Source organism: Ursus americanus, chromosome 24, assembly GCF_024610735.1.
Source record: "Ursus americanus isolate L20-20 chromosome 24, mUrsAme1.1.p, whole genome shotgun sequence".
NCBI classification, from domain to species: Eukaryota; Metazoa; Chordata; class Mammalia; order Carnivora; family Ursidae; genus Ursus; species Ursus americanus.
This window is the reverse complement of record NC_142150.1, coordinates 40,822,140-40,841,560: the sequence shown is the minus strand read 5'-3', so window position 1 is coordinate 40,841,560 and position 19,421 is coordinate 40,822,140. Positions and strand designations below refer to the sequence as shown.

Sequence of the window (19,421 nt, the reverse complement as noted above, 5' to 3'; positions counted from 1 at the left end):
ACTCTTGTCCTCAAGGCCCTGTGTCTTTCCCCACTGTCCCCCCACGGCCAGTGCCCTGTTCCTCTCACACCCCGAGCTCTCTCCCACCTTGCCTGGCCTCTGCTGTTCCCCAGCTGCAATGTCACTCTCCACTCCTCCAGGAGCCTGCCCGGGGAGACACCCCCCACCCAAAACTTCAGGACACATACGACCATGTGAACTTGGCAAGTTTCCTTGCTAACGGGTTTCTTGTGGCGATGCCAGGAGGGAAGGGACCCATGTCCGTCCTCTAGTGTCCCCAGGGCTGAAGCACTTGCCGAGGGGGTGCACGGAATGTGCGTGACTGAGTGAGCTGCCCCTTAAATAAGCCACCGCAGTGGGATTTTGAGCCAGTTGCGCTGTCTCCGGGCCACGCCTGTGGCGCCCCACCCGCCTCTCCCCAGCTGCGGGGAATTGGGCAAATAATGTGCTTGCCCCCAGAAACCGGGAGGAGGGAGCCAGATCCCCTCCAAGCGCATTCCCACTCTCCTCCCTCCGACTTCAGCCACCCACGCAGCGCCTCCTCCCGGCCCCACCCTGCCCAGCCCCTCCCAGGTGCCCGCCGTTGGAGCCGCCGCTCCCACAGCACCTCCAACCCCAGCGGCTCACCATGGGGGCTCTGAGGCCCTGGGCCCGATTCCCACTACTGGTTGTGGCCCACCTGCTGGCCCTGGGGATTGGGGCTGCTGTGTTTCAGGCCCTGGAGGGGCCTCCCGCACGCCAGCTCCAGGCCAAGCTCAGGGCCGAGCTGGCCACTTTCCAGGCGGAGTATGGGGCCTGCCTGCCCCCCGGGGCCCTGGAGGAGCTGCTGGGCACCGCCCTGGCAGCCCAGGTCCATGGGGTCTCCAGCCTGGGCAATGGCTCAGAGGCCGGGAACTGGGATCTGCCCTCGGCCCTGCTCTTCACTGCCAGCCTCCTCACCACCACGGGTAAGGCCGCCAGGCGGCCGGGCAGGAGGGGGTTCCTGGGGTCCCTGGGGGTGTAGCTCTTCTCCCAGCCCCCAAATGCCAGAGCCCAGGTCTGACTAGGCCTGATGTCACAGCTGGGGCTTCCCGCACCAACACCCTAAGTGGTGCCTCAACTTCAGCTGCCAGGTGGGGCGTGGCCTCCTCAGCCACACCCCCGACACCCCCTGAGACCCAGGAGAGATGCCCAGACCCAGGGGCCTGAGGCCAGGTGGGGGGAAAGGTATTGTGGGGTGAATTCTTGGGTGGAGGAAAAGGGAGTGAACCCAGGAGTACAGATTAGGGCCACTGACTCAGGAGAGAGTGTCCAGGGGGAGGAAGTCCTGATGAGATGTTAGCCATGGCAAGAGGGCGCAAGATGAGGGATGAAGGAATTCCTGGCAGAGGGAATAGCATGGGCAAAGGCCCAGAGAAATAAAGGAATGGGACTCACAGCCCTGGAGGTTTTTCATCCCGCAAAGTATCTAAATGTTTTTTGAATTAAAGTCTATATTGTCAACTTCTGTTGAATAATCAGGAAACCTATTTGCACTGGTCCAGAATCCTACAAGGGATTCCGTATTGTCTGGAATGGGCCTGCACTTTGTCTTCTCCAGGCCAGCCCAGTCCCCACCACTCCCTCTTGTCTCCCATCTGGCTCCTCTAGGCATTTGAGTTTACAACCTCCGGACTAGCCGGTCCTGTTCTCCCAGCACACCCTGCTCTCCCACCTCTCCCTAACTTTGCACATGCTTTTCCAGTCTGGAATGCCCTGTCTCTGGCACGCGGCCTCTTTCGCAGCCCTTCATGTCAAGTGTCTCCACTGATTTTCCTGCCTGTCTCCACCACCAAATGGCAGGGGCTGGGCAGACTCAGATGTCGGTGCGAGGCCTAGCACACGGGATGTCTCGGTACACCTGCGGGAAGTGAAAGAGTGGGTGCCGTTCTTCCTGGTGGATTTGAAAGTATTGTATTGGTCAAGGGCAGAGCTGAGGAATCTGAGAAAACCAAGCTTCCCCTGGGGCGGGACAGTAGTTCTCGGAACCATCCCAGCTACAAGAGGCCTAAGGTGACTGCCTCTTTTAATCCTTACATTTTCCAGAAAGAGTGGCCAGAGAGATTTGTTTATTTATCTACTTATTTATTAGAGAGTGGGGGGGTGAGGGGGTAACAGTGAGCAGAGGGAGAGGGAGAGAGAATTTTAAGCAGGCTCCAGGCTCAGCACAGAGCCCCACATGGGGCTCGATCTCATGACCCTGAGATCATGACCTGAGCCAAAATCAAGAGTCAGACATGTAACCGAGAAGAATGGCCAGAGAGGTTAAGGGACTTGCCCAGGACCCCCAGCGAATGAAGAGCAAAACCAGCCAGAGCCTGGGCCTGAACAGTTCCCGTCATCTTGGCCACCAGAGGGCAGCCTTCTGCCGGAGGCCTCGTTGGGGGAAGGGAGGGGACCCGCCTGGCATCACGCTCAACTGTTCATTACCCACCGCCTCTCTCCTTTCCAGGTTATGGCTACATGGCCCCACTATCGGCAGGTGGAAAGGCTTTCTGCGTGGTCTACGCCGCCCTCGGGCTGCCAGCCTCCCTAGCGCTCCTGGCCGCACTGCGCCGCGGCCTGCTGCCCTTGCTCAGCCGCCCCGGGGCCTGGGTAGCCGGCCAGTGGCAGCTGGCCCCGGCCAGGGCCGCACTGCTGCAGGCAGCTGGATGGGGTCTGCTAGTGGCTGCGACGTTCGTGCTGCTGCCGGCACTGGTGCTGTGGGGTCTGCAGGGCGACCGCAGCCTGCTGGAGGCTGTCTACTTCTGCTTCGGCTCACTCAGCACCATCGGCCTGGGGGACCTGCTGCCGGGCCGCGGCCGTGGCCTGCACCCTGTGCTCTACCACCTTGGCCAGCTGGCGCTTCTCGGTGAGTCCAGATGCCACGGTGTGGGAGGGAGGGGAGAGGAGCCAGGACCGGGACTCCCATAAACGGCTGGGGAGACTGAGCCGTGCCGGTGAAAGACCACGGCCCTAGGGTGTGATGTGAGGGTTGTGGTTGGAAGAACCCTGTTGGCAGCGTTAAGAGGATTGCGTGCGGCACCGGGTGCCACGGGTCGTGGGTCACCTGCCTGGGAGGGGGGCAGGGAGCATCCCTGGCCCCCCAAGAGCCGCTCTAGCAACCTCTCCTCGCCAGGTTACTTGCTCCTCGGGCTCCTGGCCATGCTGCTGGCTGTGGAGACATTCTCAGAGCTGCCACAGGTCCGTGCCATGGTGAAGTTCTTTGGGTCCAGTGGCCTGCTGACTGCTGAAGACCAAGGGGGCATCCTGGGCCAGGATGAACTGGCTCTGAGCACCCTGCCACCCTCGGCTGCAGCCCCAGAACAGGCCCCAACTTGCTGACAGGGGTCAGGTGGTGGCGTTGAGCTCCTTTCAGGGGGACAAGCCTGACGACGACAAGGCCTCCAGAGATGGCAGGGGAGGGAGTGATTGTAAGGATCTCAGGCAATAGTGTATTTAAAAGGGGGGCGCAATAACCCCGACTGTTTTTGTCTCTTCTTTCAATATGGGACCCCTAAAGCGATCAACGACCCAAACCCCATCATCCTTAAACCCCACCATCCTTTGAAGGTGAAAGCGGGGCCCTCCGCTGCCTCTGGGAACCTCAAAGCCCGCACGGGCCCCACCGGGGATCGCAGACAACCTTATCGGCCTCAGCCCCACCCCCTTCCGTCTATTGAAAGCCGCCGTCCTGAGAAAGGCCGGCGCTGGTGTAGCCTTGTCCAACTTTATTGCTCGCGGAGATCAGGAAAGGGCGGAGGGCGGGGGCGCAGCGGTTCAGCGGCCATCCCTGCTCCCGCGGCGGCCGGCCCGGGCCCTGACGTCGGCGAGGGGTTGTTCTGCCGGGCGCTCCTGGGACCCTCCGGCCCCGCGAACACACGCACACGCACTCACAAGGACAAATAAATACGGCCCGGACGGCACGGCCGTCCAGCCGCTCCGGTCGGTCGGGCCCCAGGGGCCGCCCTCCTCCGCCCCATCCAGGGGCGGCGGCGGCCCCTACGAGTGGCGCGCTGCGGCCATGCGGCCCCGGTCCTCCGGAGCGCCAGCCCCGGGCGGCGACCCCGCGCGGCGGCGAGAAAGCCTGCGGTGGGAGCGGGCCGGGCCTCAGCTCAGCGAACAGCGCTCGCGCCGGCTCAGCTGCCGGCTCAGCTTGCGGCGCCGCTGCTCCAGGCCGCGTTCCAGGCGTTCGTCCTCCTCCAGGGCGCTGCGAGGGAACGGCTGCAAGTCAGAGTCGGGGCCCCTGACCTCGTCTGCCCCCACCCCGGCCGGAGCGAGCACCCCCCTCCCCCGCCCCGGCACCTCCCAGCGGGGACCCTACCCCACTCACATCCGCTCCTTGTGGTCCAGGTTCCGGACCAGCTCGTCGCGCTGGTTCACCAGCGACACCAGCTCCTCCAGCAGAAGTTGCTCTCGGTGCTGTTGCGCCGCCGTTTTCAGCCAGTCTGAGGGTGGAGGAGGCTGAGGGTCAGGAGGCGCCGGCCCCTGCTCTGTCCTGGCTCCCAGCCCCGCCCGCCCCATCTCCCAGGTCCCGTCTCCCACCGTCGATAGTTAGCATGGCCCGTAGCTCCCGGCTCAGCAGCTCGAACCTCCGCTCCAGGTCCTGCTCCTCGATGCTGGGGCGGGGGAGGGGGTGGAGGTGGGTCAGGGACAGGGGAACGGGAGGGGGAGGGGTGCCAGGGCTCTGCCCACTCCCTGGCCCCCCCATCCCACCTCATTTCCCGTTCGCCGGGAGGGCTGGGCTGAGGACAGCGCTATACCCCTGTTCCCGCTCCAAATTATCCTTCTTCCAACTGTTCTCCAAATGCTGGATGTTTGTATTGTCTCCTCCCACCCCACTGCTCTTTTTCTTTTTTCATTAATAAACAACCTTGCAGGATTATTTGGATGATCATTATTCATAAACAGCAAGTATTAGACTAAAATTATTCTGAAAAATGATCCAAAATGCAAAAGGGAAGCCAGACTGCCTTCATCACGCAGGACTAGAAAAACAATCACGGCCGAGAGTTGTGTTTGACCCCACTAGGGAAACCAGCTCAGATCTCACTGGGCCTCGGTGTTCCTTATTGTAAAGGAACAGGGTCCAACTGGGGCAGTCAGCCCTGACCCTCCTGTACCACGTTTTTCTCTGGGCCTTGGTTTTCTGATTCATAAAAATAGTACCAATTTAAGAGGTGTACAACTGATACAGGACTTTTGAGGGGAAAACATAAGATGACTGAACAATTTTTCAAAAAGATCCTTGCAGAAAGAAAAAAGCGGTGAATAACTGTAATCAAAGCAGCCAAGATTCCCCCTGTTCTGCACGCCCTGGGTTGGCTGGGGTTGGCGCCTGCACTGGGCGGGGCCTGCCTGCACTGGGCGGGGCCTGCGGACACTCACAGCAGCTGCAGCTGGTCCTGCCTTCGGATGAGAGCGTTCTTCTTGTTGACCAATGTGAACCATTCCTGGATCAGCACCTCCTCCTGCAGCTTGTCGGCACCTTGAACCAGGCCAGGACGGTCACCAGGCCTGCCCCCACCCCAGGCGGCAGGAGTAGGTGGCTGGGGAGTGGGGAAGGGGCTTGCTTCCTTGCGCATCCCAGAAGCCAGAGCTGTGTGCCTCCGTCAAGCTGCTTCCCTTGCCCAGCTGTACATGGGGACAGTGACCCCAGCCTTGCCTCCTCCCAACTCCTCCCCAGATCAGGAAGGGCTGCAGGGCTAGGCAGATCTGGTAGCACGTGTTGGGGAGTGGACCCCGGATGCCTGCCCCACCTGACTCCATAAGGCTCCTCAGCTGTGTCTCCACCTCGGCCGCCCGCCCATCTATCTGTCTCTGCTCCTGTTCCAGGGCCTGCAGCTCTGCACACACATACTGACTTGTGTCCTGGAACCTTTGCTGCAAAAAAGGGGGGCAAAGGACAGGGTGGGCTCAGCCCAGGCTCTGCCTAGGAAGTGCCACCCACCAGCTCCAGCCACCTCAGCCCTCCTTACCAGCCCAGCCTCTTCCCCTGGACTTGGGGGTGGCTCCTCTGACGGGGGACTCCCACCTGCAGACAGACACCAAGCTAAGTCACCTCCAACTGACACCAGCCCCCAGGGGATCCCCAGCTCAGGATCTGTGAACAGACTGAGCTGAGCTGGGTCGCTACGCCTTCAGAACTACTCACCAGGGGGCTGCTGTGGGGCTGTGGTTGTGGGTGGGCTGGGGGCAGGGCTGGGCTCAGGGCTCAGGCCTTCCTGTGGAAAAAAAGAGGCCAGTGAGGCCTTGGAGGGGTTTCCCAACAGCTCCGCCCTGGGGCCAGCCTCTTACACACATAGGGCAGAAGGGGCCCTCAACCTCAGGCCCTGCCCATCCAGCTGCTTCTCCAGTCCTGTGTGCGCAGAATTCCACCCCCACCCCCCAGGGAAACTGCCTCCTCAAGCCAAGGTCACGGCCTTCACCCTCCCTGGCCCTGTGGTCCTGGGCCAGTCCACTCCCACTCTTGCAGCCTCACAGGCCTCATTTCCTGCGCTGGGCTAATAACCCTGGCTTCACAGGGCTTCTGTGAGCGTCAAGGCTGAAAAGCTGAGAAGGGCCTGGCTGGGGCCTCTCCCCTCCTCCACGGAGCTCCCTCAGGCCACCTCCCACTCCCATCACCTAGTGCTTGTGACTCCATCACGGCCAGGGTCCCGCACAGTGACACGGAGCTGACCTGAAGCACCCCATCTCCAGACCTAGGCCATCCTGAGCCAGCACCTCCATATCCTGGCCAAAAGGGGGCACCCTCCCACCTTATCGATTCCCATGCCTAGCGCCTGCTGTGCTCTTCCAGAACACTCAGAAAAGTTCAGCTTGGCCGGACCTACCAATTTTAGCCTGGAAAGGCAGGGCTGACCCTTAATGTGCCCCACCCCCGGCCACCGCTGGCAGAGTCAGCTCTGGGGGCTCAGGTCCATGGACAGCCCAGCCCCACTGACGGTTCCTGCTCCGGCCACCCTTCTGGGTCACAGGGTGGGGAGAAGGGGTTGAACCACCCTGCTGTCCACTCCACCCTGCACTTCTCTGAGATGCCTGCCTGCTGACTCTACCCTCCAGCCACAACGGAGGGGTCTTCCTAAAACCCTCACCTGCTGGTGTCACTCTCCCCCGGCCCTTCTCAGGCCCCAGTCTTGTTGCCAAGGCCTGGTGGCAGCTCCGGCCTCAACTCCTAGTACCCCCAAACCACACCCGGACATCACCCCCTAGCCATAGGCATCGACTTTCGCTTCCCCAAATAGCTTCCTCAGCCCGGGCTGGCCTCTCTCTGGGGCTGCCTGACATCAGCAACCTTCAGGACCCAGCTCAGCTCCACCTCCTTGAGGCCCCTTCGGGCTCACACACAGCTTTCTGTCTCTCTTCCTGACCTTCACACCTCCCGAAGCCTCACTGATCCCCAGGCTGGACAGTGCTCCCGCCATGGCCTCCCTGGCCTTCCCCATCACAGCGCCCACCCCATCGTGGCTGCTGGGAGCCCCTCTCTCCCTGCCCAGAGGTAGCCCCTGCAGACAGGTGGGGCCCAGAAAATGCACGCGGGGCCCACCGATGAAAGGCTCTTGACTAAACATGCATGCGTTGGGCCCTGCACATATATTGACTCCTTTCGTTCCCTCGACGACCCTGTGAGTCAGGGGTGATTACCATCCCCCTGGTACAGATGGGGAAACTGGAGGTCAGAGACGAGGCTCACACAGAGCCTGGCTTAGGACCCAGGGCTGTCCAATCCAAAGATTTGTTCCCAAGCGTGGCCACCAATTTGCTCTTTGCCTCTGGGTCAGTCACACCCGCAGGGCTTCTGCTTGTGTCTTTGTAGGGGGAGAAAGCCCAGCCCTGAGTAACCTGGGGGCCGCAGAGCTCCAGAAAGGCATCTGGGGGAGAACACAATTCCCCTTTTTTGACAGCACCCTGAAGTGCTGTCTCAGGGCCACGCTGCGAAGAAGAACTTTCATCTTTGCTTCTCATCCTCAGGGAAAGAGCGCAGAGAGGTTAAATGACTTGCCCGGGGTCACACAGCCAGTCTGTGCCATTTGAGAGCTCTGGGTTCACAGGTGAACCTTAACTTCCTCTGCCTCTTTCCGCATCTCCCTGAGCCTCAATGCTCCCACCTGCAAAATGGGGTCATCGTTCCTCCCGGGAAGGGGCATTGTGTGGAGTTAGTTAGGAGCTGCTGCGGGGTCATGGGGGCAGGCCGGGCACAGAGAACTGGGCACTCCACCCGCAGAGCGGGCAGAGGCAGGAGAGCGAAGGAGAAACCCCAGCCTCAGCAACAACCGAGCTTACTCACGACAGCCCTGCTGGGAATTCCAATGCTTCCTCATGTCTGACCCCAATTCCCCTTTCTACAACCCCATGCGTGGCCTCCTCCAGGAAGCCTTACTGGGCAGAGGCACCCTGCCCTCCTCACGGTGTTGCTTCAGTCCCGCCCCAGCTTCAAGGCGCCTGACTTCATCCCATCCAGGACTCTGGGATCTCCCAAGGGCCGGGACAGGCCTGACCTCCGCCCACCGCATGCATGGGGCATAGGGGATGGGAATGATCAATAAGGAGGAGTCCTGGGGCACTGGGGGGCTCAGTCAGTTGAGCCTCCGACGCTTGGTTTCCACTCAGGTCATGATCTTGGGGTCGTGGGATGGAGCCCCGCATCAGGCTTGGCGCTCAGTGTGGAGTCTGCTAGAGATTCTCTCTCTCTCTCTCTGCCCCTCCCCCGCTTCTCTCACTCTCTCTCTCTCTCAAATGAATAGATAATAAGTAAATCTTTGGGGGAAAAAAAGGAGGACTCCCCTCCAGGCCTATGGGTCAAATATCTCCTGTGGGACAAGGGCTGGAGAGGGGCTTGCGTTGGAAGGACCGGATGCTGGGACTTGGGCAGAGGAAGGTGTAGGGTGGAGCCTCCCCCTTTCAGATTTAAAGAGCCACGGACACACATCAAGGAGGCTGGGGCCAGAGGCCAACAGACCGGCCATGGGTGGCTGTGTCTGATCCCTGCCTTTCACATCTCCTATGGGTGCCTCCAGCGCCCTCCCTGTCTCCCATTCACAATGCCGTGCCTCTGACTCTGTCCCCAAGGCTCCTGCCCTGCAAGCCAGCCTCATCACCACCTGCAGGCCTTCTGGGAGATGAGCAGCAGACAGATTCCTAAATGAAACCTGAGCTTTCCTGCTAACACACTGTTACTGCAGCAGGTCCCCCCACTTGAGAATAAGTCTCTCCCAGTTTTCATCTGGGAAAGCTTGCCTACCTCATCGGCCTCACTCACATGGCTGCTTCTTCCAGAAAGACTTTTCCAGTTCGTGCCCTCCTTTCTTTAGAACTCAGGGGTTATCCCTGGGCAGCTGAAGGCTTGGAGTGGCCTGGCAGAGCTGCCCTTGCTGTCACAGGCAGGATGGGTGCAGTGGGGGGAAGGAGCCCCAGCTGGGAAGCCACTTCAGCGGCTCTGAGTCCTTGAGCAAATCCCTGCCTTCCCTAGGAACATCTCCCCTTCAGAGCAGTGATCATGTGACACCCTGAGAGCCCCTAACCTGAGACCTGCAGAGGCTGGGGTGGGGGACATCGGCACCCGCCAGGGTCTACCAACTCCAACCTCCCGTTATCAGAGAAGAATGGATCTCCAGGACCTGGCGTTAAAGATCCAAGTCAGAGATACTTGGGGTTGGGAGGCCCTGGATGGTCCCCTCGAGCACAGAAGCTCTGTCCCAGCTTACAGTGCAATGGTGGCTCCTGGGTCCACCCCTGCAGGGAAAGAAACGGCCCAACCCACTTTACAGTCCGTAAAGAGCAGTGTCCTGAGTGATGAAAACATGGAGCCTTCTAAGGGCTTCCTGCTCCAGCCCATGATTCTACTCTTTGGGTGTCAAGCATTAAAAACCATTAGCATATATCCCAAGGCTGGCAACAGAGGTGGAGACTGCCCGGCCGCTGCTCCGGGCCTGGGGGGCCTCGGCTTGCATGTGTCCCCAGAGCAGGAGCTCACTACCTCGCCAGGGGACTCTTCGTGGCACCGCGGTCTCTCCACTTAGAAAGCGCCTCGCCGAGTCCAGCGGAGTCCCGCTGCCCTGAAGCGGCCACCCCGGGCCACCTCTGCCCTTGGGGTCACTGCGAGCCCCTGCTTCTCTGCCCCGCTCCCCCTGATCCCCGAGCCACAGGAGGGCACTCACTGCAGCCACGGCTCCGGAAGCTCTGGCAGCTCCGGCGGCTCCGGCGGCTCCAGCCACTCCCGCCGCTCCCGAGTCCGCGTCGTCCACCGAGAAGGAGTTGCTGTTCCGCAGCCGCGACCGCCTCTTCTTTAGCAGGTCGGCGTCGCGCACGTGCGAGAAGGAGCCGTGCGCGCGGGGCGGGGGCACCGGCCCAGCCTCCCCGTTGACCGACGGCCGCCGCAGCCTCACGCCGCCCCCCGCGCCCGGCGCCTCAGCCCCGTTCACCAGCCCTTCGGCCGGGGGCGCGGAGGCCCTGGCTGCGGGGCCGTCGGCGGGGGCCTCCGCGGCGCGCGCCTCCGGGGCGGCCTCGGCCCGGTGGTCCTTGGAGGCCGCCTCTGGAGCCGCCCGCTCCGCACGGTTCTCGGGCTCCTTGGGCCCCTTGGGCTCCTCCGGCGCCTCGGCCCGGTGCTCGCGCAGCCGCTGCGCCAGGCCCCCGGCGTCCAGGCCGTCGGGCGGGCTCGGCCGGGCGCCGGCCACACAGTACGTGCCGGCGCCGCCGCCGCCCTCCAGCTGCACCAGCCGCAACTCCTGCCCCGTGCAGAAGGCGCGGATCTGGCACAGGTACGTCATGACGATGAGCTTGTCGGGCACCGACAGCAGCACCATGTCCGCCGGCTCCAGCAGCCGCGACACGCCCAGGGCCGCGAAGCCATCGAAGGCCTAGGAACGGTGGGCTGCGGATCAGCAGCGGCCGCGGCTGGCGTTACCCCGCGACGCTGCGGCCCCGCCCTGGACGGCGCGAGGAGTCCCGGCGACTGGCGCGCGGGGGTGCGCCTAGCAACGCCTCCCCCTTCTATTGGGGGAGACCTAGCAACAGGGCCCGCCCCAGCGTCACCCAGCAACTGCGCACCAAAGGGTGGTTTTGGAAAAACCATCTGGTGGAAATATGCTTGAAAAGAAAACTAAACTAAGGAAAACGAATAATTTAAAGCCCAAGAGAGTAAAAAGTGGCAGAACTTCCGAAGTCCACGGCTGGGGCCCTGCAGCCCATAGATTCCTCTCCTAAAGACTGACGGGGCCCTAAATCTTGGTCCTAAGGCCCTGCTCTAGAACCCTTCCCTCCTGGCGTTGCTCCCTCCCCATCTCACCTGCTTGTTGTTCTGCTTGCTGTTGAGTGGATCCAGGGAAGCGTAGTCACTGCAGAGAGAGGGCTGGTCAGAGGCTGGAATCACACGACCCCCGCCCCGGGAAGCTCCCTCATTCATTCCCACCCCCTCTGGCAGCTCACATCTTGTCTGGGTAGAATCGGTGCAGGATGGCACAGAAGGCCAAGCCGTTGCGCCATGATGTAGTGAAGTTGGTGACTCGGACGCCACGGTAGCCCGTGGTGACTTCCTGGCACCACTCCAGCAGGGATTGACTGGAGCTGACTGGGGCAGGTGGTGCCTAGGGACACAAGGATGGGCTCAGGGAATGTGAACACAGGACTGCACCCTCTCTGCCCCTTGGACAGAAAATCGCCCCAGCTCTGGATTTGCAGGGGTCATCGGAGACCACTGGCCAGAGCCTTGGGACCAGGCAAAGGGTTTCCAGCTCTGTGGTTATCTACCAAGGTCATCTAAAAGAGTCAGTGGCCCCCAGGCAAGATCAGAGGTCACCAGCAGCCACACCTCAAGGTCAGCCCAGAAAATCAGCTTAGGGGTATCCGGCTCCATGCAGCCCGGGGAAGACAAGATGGGGGAGCCAGGGCATCCTGAGAGAGGAGAGGGTGAGGGGGGGCTCCTTGAAGCTGAGCCCCTGTCCCACCACACCCCAGTCGACCAGGTGGGTCCATGCAGAGCCGCCGTTAGCTCAGCCCCAGGTTAGTGGGAAGCAGCAGACTGGGCCCTCGGCGGCCCCCATCCCTACCTGGCTGCCCGGCAGCCTCCCGTCCTCTTCAGGCTCCTCTGGGGAAGAGGCCCCTGAGGGCTTGGGCACCCCGGCCCCTGCCCCACTGGCCACCTGTGCCTCAGTCAGGCTGGCCTCTGGGAGGTTTCCCTCAGCTTCTCTTCCCTTAGTCCCTGTGACCCCAGCTTCTGCTTCCTGGGCCTCCAAAACACCGGATTCCTTCTCTGGAGGCCCTAAACCCTCCATCTCTGCTTCTGGGGCCCCCCAAACCCCAGCCTTGGCCTCTGAAACCCCCAAAACCCCAGCGTCCACCTCCTGGACCCTCAAAACTGCCTCTACTCCCTGGGGCCCTGAAACTCCATGCTTAGTGATGGAGTCCTGTAAGCCCTCGTATTTGAGGGTCCCCCTGAGCCCAGTCTCTGCCTCCTGGACCCCCAAAGTCTTAGCCTTCAACTTCTCAGCCTCTAACACTGTAGTTTCTGTCTGTTCAGCCCCTAGTCCCTCAGCCTCTGCCCTTCCAACCTCTGGCCCTAAAACCCTTGAATCCGTCACCTCTGTCTCCTGGGCTCCAGCCAGCTCATTCTCTATTCTTAGGACCCCTGAACCCCCAGCTGCTAGCTCCTGGGCCCCCAGTATCTCAGCTGCTGCTGTCTCAGTCTCGAATCCTGGGACCCCTGAACTGCCTGCCTCTGTTTCCTGGGCCCCTGCTATCTCAGATCTTATCCCTGAACCCCCCACTTTTGTCTCTTGGGTCCCCAATATCTCGGCCCCTGCCCTCCCAGCCTCTATCTCTTGCGTCCTGGAACCTCCTCCCTCTGTCTCCTGGGCCCCCCATGTTTCAGATTCTGCTGTCTCAGCCTCTATCCTCAGCATCCCTGAACCAAGAGCTATCTCCTGGGTCCCCGATATCTCAGTCTCTGCCATCCTAGTCTTTGTCCCCAGAAATCCTAAATGCCCAGCCTCTGTTTTCTGGGTCCCCAGTTCCTCCAACTCTGCCATTCCAGCAGCCTCTGAGTCCAGGACGCCTGATCCCGTGGTCTCCGTCTCCTGGGCCCCCAATACCTCAGCTTCTGCTGTCCCAGTCTTTATCTCTGGCAACTCTGATCCCCCCACTTCTGTCTCCTGAGTCCCCAGTACCTGTGACTCTGCCACCCCGGTATCAGTTCCCAGGACCCTTGAATCCCCAGCCTCTGCCTCCCAGAACCCCAGATCCCTAGACGTTACCCTCTGATCAGCTGCTGGTGGGGCCCCCTGGTACCTCACCTGGGGCCTGACTCTTGCTGCTCCAACAGAAGGACCCAGCTCTGGGCCTGTCCCCCCAGCACCAGGGGCTCTGCCTCTCACCTCTGCACCCTCTCTCTCCTGGCCTGTGGCAGCCCTGGCCCCCTTGAGGTCACCAAGATGCCTGGTGTGCCCTGCAGGCTCCGCTGGGGGTGTGCTCAGGGCTGCAGGGGCCTCATCCCTGGGTCTGACCCCTGTCCTCCCCTGAGAGCCCCTTGGAGGAGCCTCGGGAGTCTCCTTGAATCTTGCCTCAGACATCAGCCCTATAGCCTCTGGTCCCTTAGTGTCCACATGGTTCACCTTTGACCTCTGCTCAGCATCCATCTGACTCACCTCTAAACTCTCTTCAGCCTTCCCTGCTCTGATGTCTGACCTCTTAGCGTCCACCTCTCTGACTCCTGACTCCTGCTCAGTGTCCACCCCTCCAGCCCCTGGCCTGTCCCCAGGGCTCCCCTCCTCAACCTTGGGTTTCTGCCCTACCAAAGAGTCTCTGGAGGCTCCGTCCTCAATGCCTGGGCCCAGCCTGGCTCCCTGAGCCTCTGTCCCTTCCTGAGGGCTTTCCTGGGCCTTGATCTCCCCAGAAGAACCCACTCCTGCTGGGGGAGCCCCTGAGGTTTTGGGAGCCTCATCTTCCCCTTGGGTGCCTGGGGGCCAAGGGGCATCAGAGCCTTTCCGGAGCCGAGGGGCTGGGGTCGGGGCCGCATCCTGGCCTGGCTGCCTTGAGGACCTGAGGAGAGAGCAGGAGAAAGCAATGGGGAACCCATGTAGCTCCCCACTGTCAGCCCCCTCCCCACGCTTCAGATTGCTAGGGCACTGGAAAGACAGATTGGTGGGGGAAGGCAGCTTTCTAACGGTGGGGCAGGGGATGGAGGTGGGGCTCATTCCAAAGCTCACCTCTTCTCTGGTGGGGTTCCCGGGGGCCTGGGGGCCTTGAGCCCCACCTGGCCCCCTGCTACAGTAGCTGGTTCTGACCCCTGGCCCCGGGAGGCCCTGGCTGGGGGCGCAGGGGCACTCACAGGGCCTGGGTTGGTATCCTCGGCACTAGAAGGGCTGGCAGCTGCGGAGGAAGGCAGGGAGGGGCACTGAGGCCTGGGCCCTGAGACTGGAGGTCCATTCCCTCCCCAGCCCCAACCCTAGCCCGGGCCTCACCTGCCTGCCGGGGCTGTACCCGGCCCTCCTCCTCCTCCTCACAAAGCGTCTTCAGCTCCCGAGATGGGTCTGGGGTGGGGATGGTGAGGCAGGTCAGCCCCGGGGAGGGCCCTGCACGTCTGACCCCTTCTCCCCAACCAGAGTCTTGGGCCTACCTGGGAAACGCCCCAGCCTCAGGGCACCGCCCCGGCCTACGAGAAGAGACAGGCCCTCGGATGCAGAGAAAGAGAGAGAGAGAACCACAAGGACAGACAGAAACAAAGCCTTAACCAGCCAGAGGGAGGGATGAGGAAGCTAGTGGCGGAGCACGAGGGCGGGTGGCGAGGGCTGGCAGGACTGGACGGCAGCTCCCCGCGTGCTCGTGGCCCAGCCAGCTCAGGGCAGGTACCGACGTGGGCAGGCTCCCCCTCGGGGCTGAGGAGAGGGCCTGCGGGACTCAGCTAAGGACCCAGGCCGCCATGGGACCAGGAGCCAAGTTTGGACAGTCAGAGCTGCTGGGCAGGTTGGGACTGCCTGGGCAGGAGCAAGCCCCCTCGCCAGCCGGGCATGCGCAAGCTGGCCCTGCCCCCGCACAGCCTGCGGCTGGGCTCCTGGCCCGGCTTATCCTCCACCCTCCCCAGGTCTTGGCGATCTCATCCATGGCAGGCTGTGAGCCCACCTGGCTGGGGGACACGAGCCCGGGCCTCGGGGGCCCCCGGGCCATTGGCCGCCTCCTCCTCGTCACTCTCAGCAAAGTCGTCCAGGTTGCCCACATCGCTCGGCTTCACGCTCATGAGGCTCGCGAGACTCTGCATGTCATCGTCCCTGGGGGGGTCAGAGGTCAGGGGTGAGGGCTGGGGTCAGAGGTTGCAGACCAAGGCCAAGGAAAGAGGGTGGGCACTCACGTGGCGCGGCCCTCCCGCAGCAGAACCCCGGAGAGAGTGAGGCTCAGCTCGGCTTGCACGACCTTCACCGACTTGGGCTTCAGCCGCAGCCGCAGGGGAACTGGGGTGGGCACGGGCCCCGCGTGGTGGGCCAGGTCCACCTCGGCGGTGGCCAGCACCTTCCGCTGCCCCTTGGACTCCTGTGGGCCAGGGAGAGGGGCCGGGGGAAGGGGCATCAGTGCTGCCCCAGAGTCCCCAGGAGCCCAGGCCCCAGCCTGCCGGGCCACTCACGTTCTCAATAACAAATGTCCACTCTTTGGCCTCGTACTGGTCCACATGTGGGTCCTGGGAAAAAGGGGCACTGGTGAGTACAGGGGCTCTGCGGTGAGGACAATGCAGGGAGAAGGGCCAGCTGTCCCTCCTACTGCACGTGGCGGGCACGTGTGCATGCCTCCCCCTCCAAGGAGACCTCTTGGGCCACCCCCACCCGTCTTGGTTATCAGTCTCATCCCTCTGCTCTCTCCTATTTGGATAGATAACCCACTGGGGATCCCCCGTTGCTGCCTGGGCTGTAATCACCCCCCCCATTCCCACCTATGCAGAAGTCTCGAGACTCACCCTGTAGAGGGTCACGGAGATGTCCACATTCTCCGGCACCATCCACACCACGGTGCCCCGGTACGGATTCTGAATGCCTGGCTGCCAGCTGTGGGCCTGCAATGAGCGGTCTGAGGCCTCCCCTGACTCACAGCTCTCCCCTCGCCCCCTGCCCTTAGCTCCGGACTCAACCTCATCTTTCTCTCCCTTCTATGGATACTGATCCAAACCTGAACCTGACTCCACTCCCCCAGCAGTCCTCACTCCCCCACTTTCCCTGTGCTCTCTGTTGGCCTCACCCCCCCACCTGGACCCCCCAGCTGATAACCTCTCCCACCTTGGAGCAGATGCGACGGTTCCGCCGGGTCCACACCACCACCAGCTTATCCGGTTGCCTGGGGGTGAGGACAGGGGGGTCTACTCAGTCAGGCCCGCCCACCCACCCAGCCTCTCTATCTCCTCCAGGGTATTCTTGCTGCCCACGTCCCCCTCCCCCAGGAGAGGGCCTGGACAGCTCCTTATCTGGAGCCACCAGGAGCAGGGTGAGGCCACGCACGCAGGGTGGGGCCCCGGGCAGAAGGGCAAAGGCCCCATGTGGGTCGGTAGGGATTATGCAGACAGGCAGTGAGAGAGACAGGGACATACAGAGACAGAAAGAGACGCATAAACCCCGCAAGGGCCCTGCAAGAGACACACAGGCTCAGAGACACTGAGAAAGACAGACTCGGAGTTAAACAGACCCGATCACTTGCAAATATCTGGGGAGCATGCTCTGTAAACCCAGCTCGGTTTAGAAGACAGAGCAGTGCAGAGGAGAAGCGAGACCCTTCCGGGGCTGAGGACCACAGAGGTTGTGGAAGAGCGCCGGTCAAGAAGGAAAATAAGTTAACAAGCTGACTTCAGGGAGACAGGAGAGAGCCACTGGGGTCTCCTTGAGCTTGGGGTGTCTGAGCAGAGGCTCAGAGGGGAGGAATGGGCTATGAGAGGGCCTGGAGAAGGTGGGCTCAGCGCAAAGGTCTGAGGTTGGGGGAGCCTTGGGGTCAGAGTGAGGGGCAGAGGGTGGGAGGTGGTCAGAGAGGCAGAGGGTCAGCTTCTCATTAGATACCCACCCAGGGCCCAGGGGCCGGAGAATCAGCCGTGCTCCCCACCTCTCAAACCCCAAGCCCTGGACTCCAGCTTTGCAGGGCCCCTGACTCCCACAAGGGGCATCCAAGAAGACTTCCAGAGGGTGACCTCCAGGCTGAACTGCACACGCCAGGGCAGACTCCGAGGAGAGGCAGAGATGTGAGGGGACAGATAAAACAAGGGCAAAGAGTAGCCTGCTCAGGGCCTAGCCCCACAGAACTGACAGGTGGTGGGGCCTGGGAGGGAGAAGGCCCTCTCGGGTTAGAGGGTCCAACTGCTGCCCAGAAGGGTGGGGGTGGTCAAGAGGACCATGAGGCCGAGGACAGTACAAGGGCCCTTCTTGCCTGTACCCAGCCCCATGCCAGGACACTGAGGTCCACCCACCTCGCTGCTTCTGTGTGGGCTGAGCCAGGATGAATGGCTCTTCAGTCAACCCCTAAGGATGCTGAGGCCCAGAGAGGTTGGGAGCCAAGGCAAGGTCATAAAGCTGAGCCCAGAGCCCTCTGACCTGCAGCCAAGCTCCCCTTCCCAACCCCAGACTGCGGCGATGGCTGAGCAAGAGTAGCCATGGGGCCTTCCCAGAAAGGGGAAGCAGACGGGGGGGGGGGGGTGTGGGTGTGTGTGTGTGGGTGTGTGTGTGTGTGTCTAGAGAGGGCGGGGCCTGGCTGGGCAGCCTGACTCAGGCTGGGCACGCCCTCCTGGGGAGCCAAGACCTGGGCAGGAGCAGCTTCCTAGCCTGGGCTTCTGGCTAAGAAGCCCAAGAGGCCCTGCCCGCCCCCGTGACTCAGATGCGTTGACACTGCCCGCACCGCAGGCCTGCTCTCTGGGACCATGCCCAGCGTCCCCCTGGCCTCACCCAGGATGCTGGGGCAGAAGGCAGAAGCCAGAGGCCAGAGTGAAAGTCCCAGTCCTGTGCTGTGTTACCTTAGCCAGCCCCGGGTCTTCTCTGAGCCTCGCCAAATGGAGTGAACGGGCCTCTGGCTGGCGGAGTCAAAACCAGGGATACGGCTGCTGCCCAAGGGACCCTAGCCTCCTGCTCGCTCCCCTCCCTTTGGACCCCATGATCCCTTCCTGCCCCAGCAGCTCTTCCTCTTGGGAGCCTAAATTTAGCCCCGCCTGGCGGGTGAGGCCCCCACAGCTGTGCCCTAATCCAGCCAAGGGAAGCCGACACCAGTGAACACGTATATTTAGGGTGTGACGCAGGGGTCCGGGCAGCTGCGGGTGGGAGCATGTGAACAAGACGCCCTGGCCCTTAGGCAGTCCGGGCCAGGTCCTGTACTCTCTCGCACAGATCTCCCCCAACTGGGACACCTCGCCCTCCCCAAGCCCTCTCCTCCCAGACTCACAGCCTTCTAGGCCCTCAGTCCCCTTTAAGCCGATCCCTGCCTCCCTCCTCATCCCTCCCAGTGCTCAGTTTCCCCTTTTAAGGGCATCGTGGAGACATATCCCAGCACCCACTCTGGCTGAAGTGTGTGTGGGGGGGGTTCCTCTGGCTCAACAAATGGGCAGAGGAGGAGGGGGCAACATCCTTGTTCTGAGCTGTACGACAGTCCATGGAGGTTTCTGCCACAACCAGGCCACCCGCAGACCTCAGAATTTGCTCCCTTTTCTGATGTTACCCCGAACCATCCCTCTGGTCACAAAAACATGAGGCCTCCCTTCCCCCAGCTCGAGCACCACAGTTGAGGAAGGTGTAGGCACGGACAGATTCTCGGGCCTGCAAGTTCTGACCTCCACTCCCCAAAAGCAACCCACACCCCCAATTCCAGGGGCCCCCCAAACTGCAAAGGCATTTTTGAGTCTCTGTGCCAGGGACACCAGGGTCCAAGGTGGGGGCCAGGGGCCACCGGGCTGGGGGCAGGGTTCTCTCGGGCTCCAACGGCGCCATGGGGTCCCAGCCAGTCCGCAGAGGCCCCGAGGCCTCCCTGCCACTCACCATTTCTTGGTGCACTCCACAACCAGCTCGTGGTAACAGGCCACAAACTGGAACTTGGCGGCCCGCTTGCCCACGCGCTGCAGGCGTTTCCACACCGAGGTCATGGCTCCCGCTGCCCCCGCCGCCGACTCCTCAGACTCGGGGCTCCCGCTGGCCCGCGACCGCTGGCCGGGCCTGGGTCCCCATGGCCTCCCGGGCTGCTATCCGCGCCGCCCGCCCCGTCCGTCGGAGATGTCCGAGGCTCGGACCCGGGGCCGATCACCCCGCTGCCGCCGCTGGGGCCCGCCGGGTGGTCCGGCTGAGTCGACCGGGTCGCCCGGGGCGCGTCGGGTCGCGGGAGCGCTGAGCGGCGAGCGCGCCGTTTCCTGGAGCCGCACCCCCGTCGGAAGGCGGGCGGGGCTCCGGCGGGGGGCGGGGGCCGGGGCCGGGGCGGGAGCGGGGGGCGGGGCG

At 62.4% G+C, this 19,421-nt stretch overlaps 2 protein-coding genes across 6 annotated transcripts; one reads left to right on the top strand and one right to left on the bottom strand.

Moving 5' to 3' along the window:
- The first annotated feature begins 613 nt into the window (after positions 1–613).
- KCNK7 (potassium two pore domain channel subfamily K member 7) lies at positions 614–4,882 on the top strand. Its single transcript, XM_045775611.2, has 3 exons — positions 614–947; positions 2,471–2,869; positions 3,137–4,882. The coding sequence occupies exons 1-3, from the start codon at positions 629–631 to the stop codon at positions 3,340–3,342; spliced, it is 924 nt and encodes a 307-aa protein (XP_045631567.1). The 5' UTR covers positions 614–628; the 3' UTR covers positions 3,343–4,882.
- EHBP1L1 (EH domain binding protein 1 like 1) lies at positions 3,714–19,365 on the bottom strand. 5 transcript variants are annotated; one of them, XM_087855025.1, is made up of 20 exons: positions 18,972–19,365; positions 16,248–16,305; positions 15,932–16,027; positions 15,605–15,658; positions 15,335–15,513; positions 15,109–15,254; positions 14,606–14,641; positions 14,451–14,519; positions 14,196–14,358; positions 12,042–14,028; positions 11,422–11,579; positions 11,282–11,330; positions 10,155–10,853; positions 6,152–6,221; positions 5,976–6,031; positions 5,757–5,880; positions 5,386–5,485; positions 4,543–4,616; positions 4,331–4,445; positions 3,714–4,207 (listed from the first exon to the last, which is right to left on the bottom strand). In XM_087855025.1, exons 1-20 carry the CDS (start codon positions 19,073–19,075, stop codon positions 4,108–4,110), a joined length of 4,437 nt encoding a protein of 1,478 aa, XP_087711151.1. In that variant the 5' UTR covers positions 19,076–19,365; the 3' UTR covers positions 3,714–4,107. The 5 variants fall into 5 exon arrangements, with proteins under 5 accessions (XP_087711151.1, XP_087711153.1, XP_087711154.1 ...); XM_087855027.1 differs by having other exon boundaries at positions 13,782–14,028; XM_087855028.1 differs by lacking the exon at positions 12,042–14,028 and having other exon boundaries at positions 14,318–14,358.
- Between the last annotated feature and the right edge of the window lie 56 nt (positions 19,366–19,421).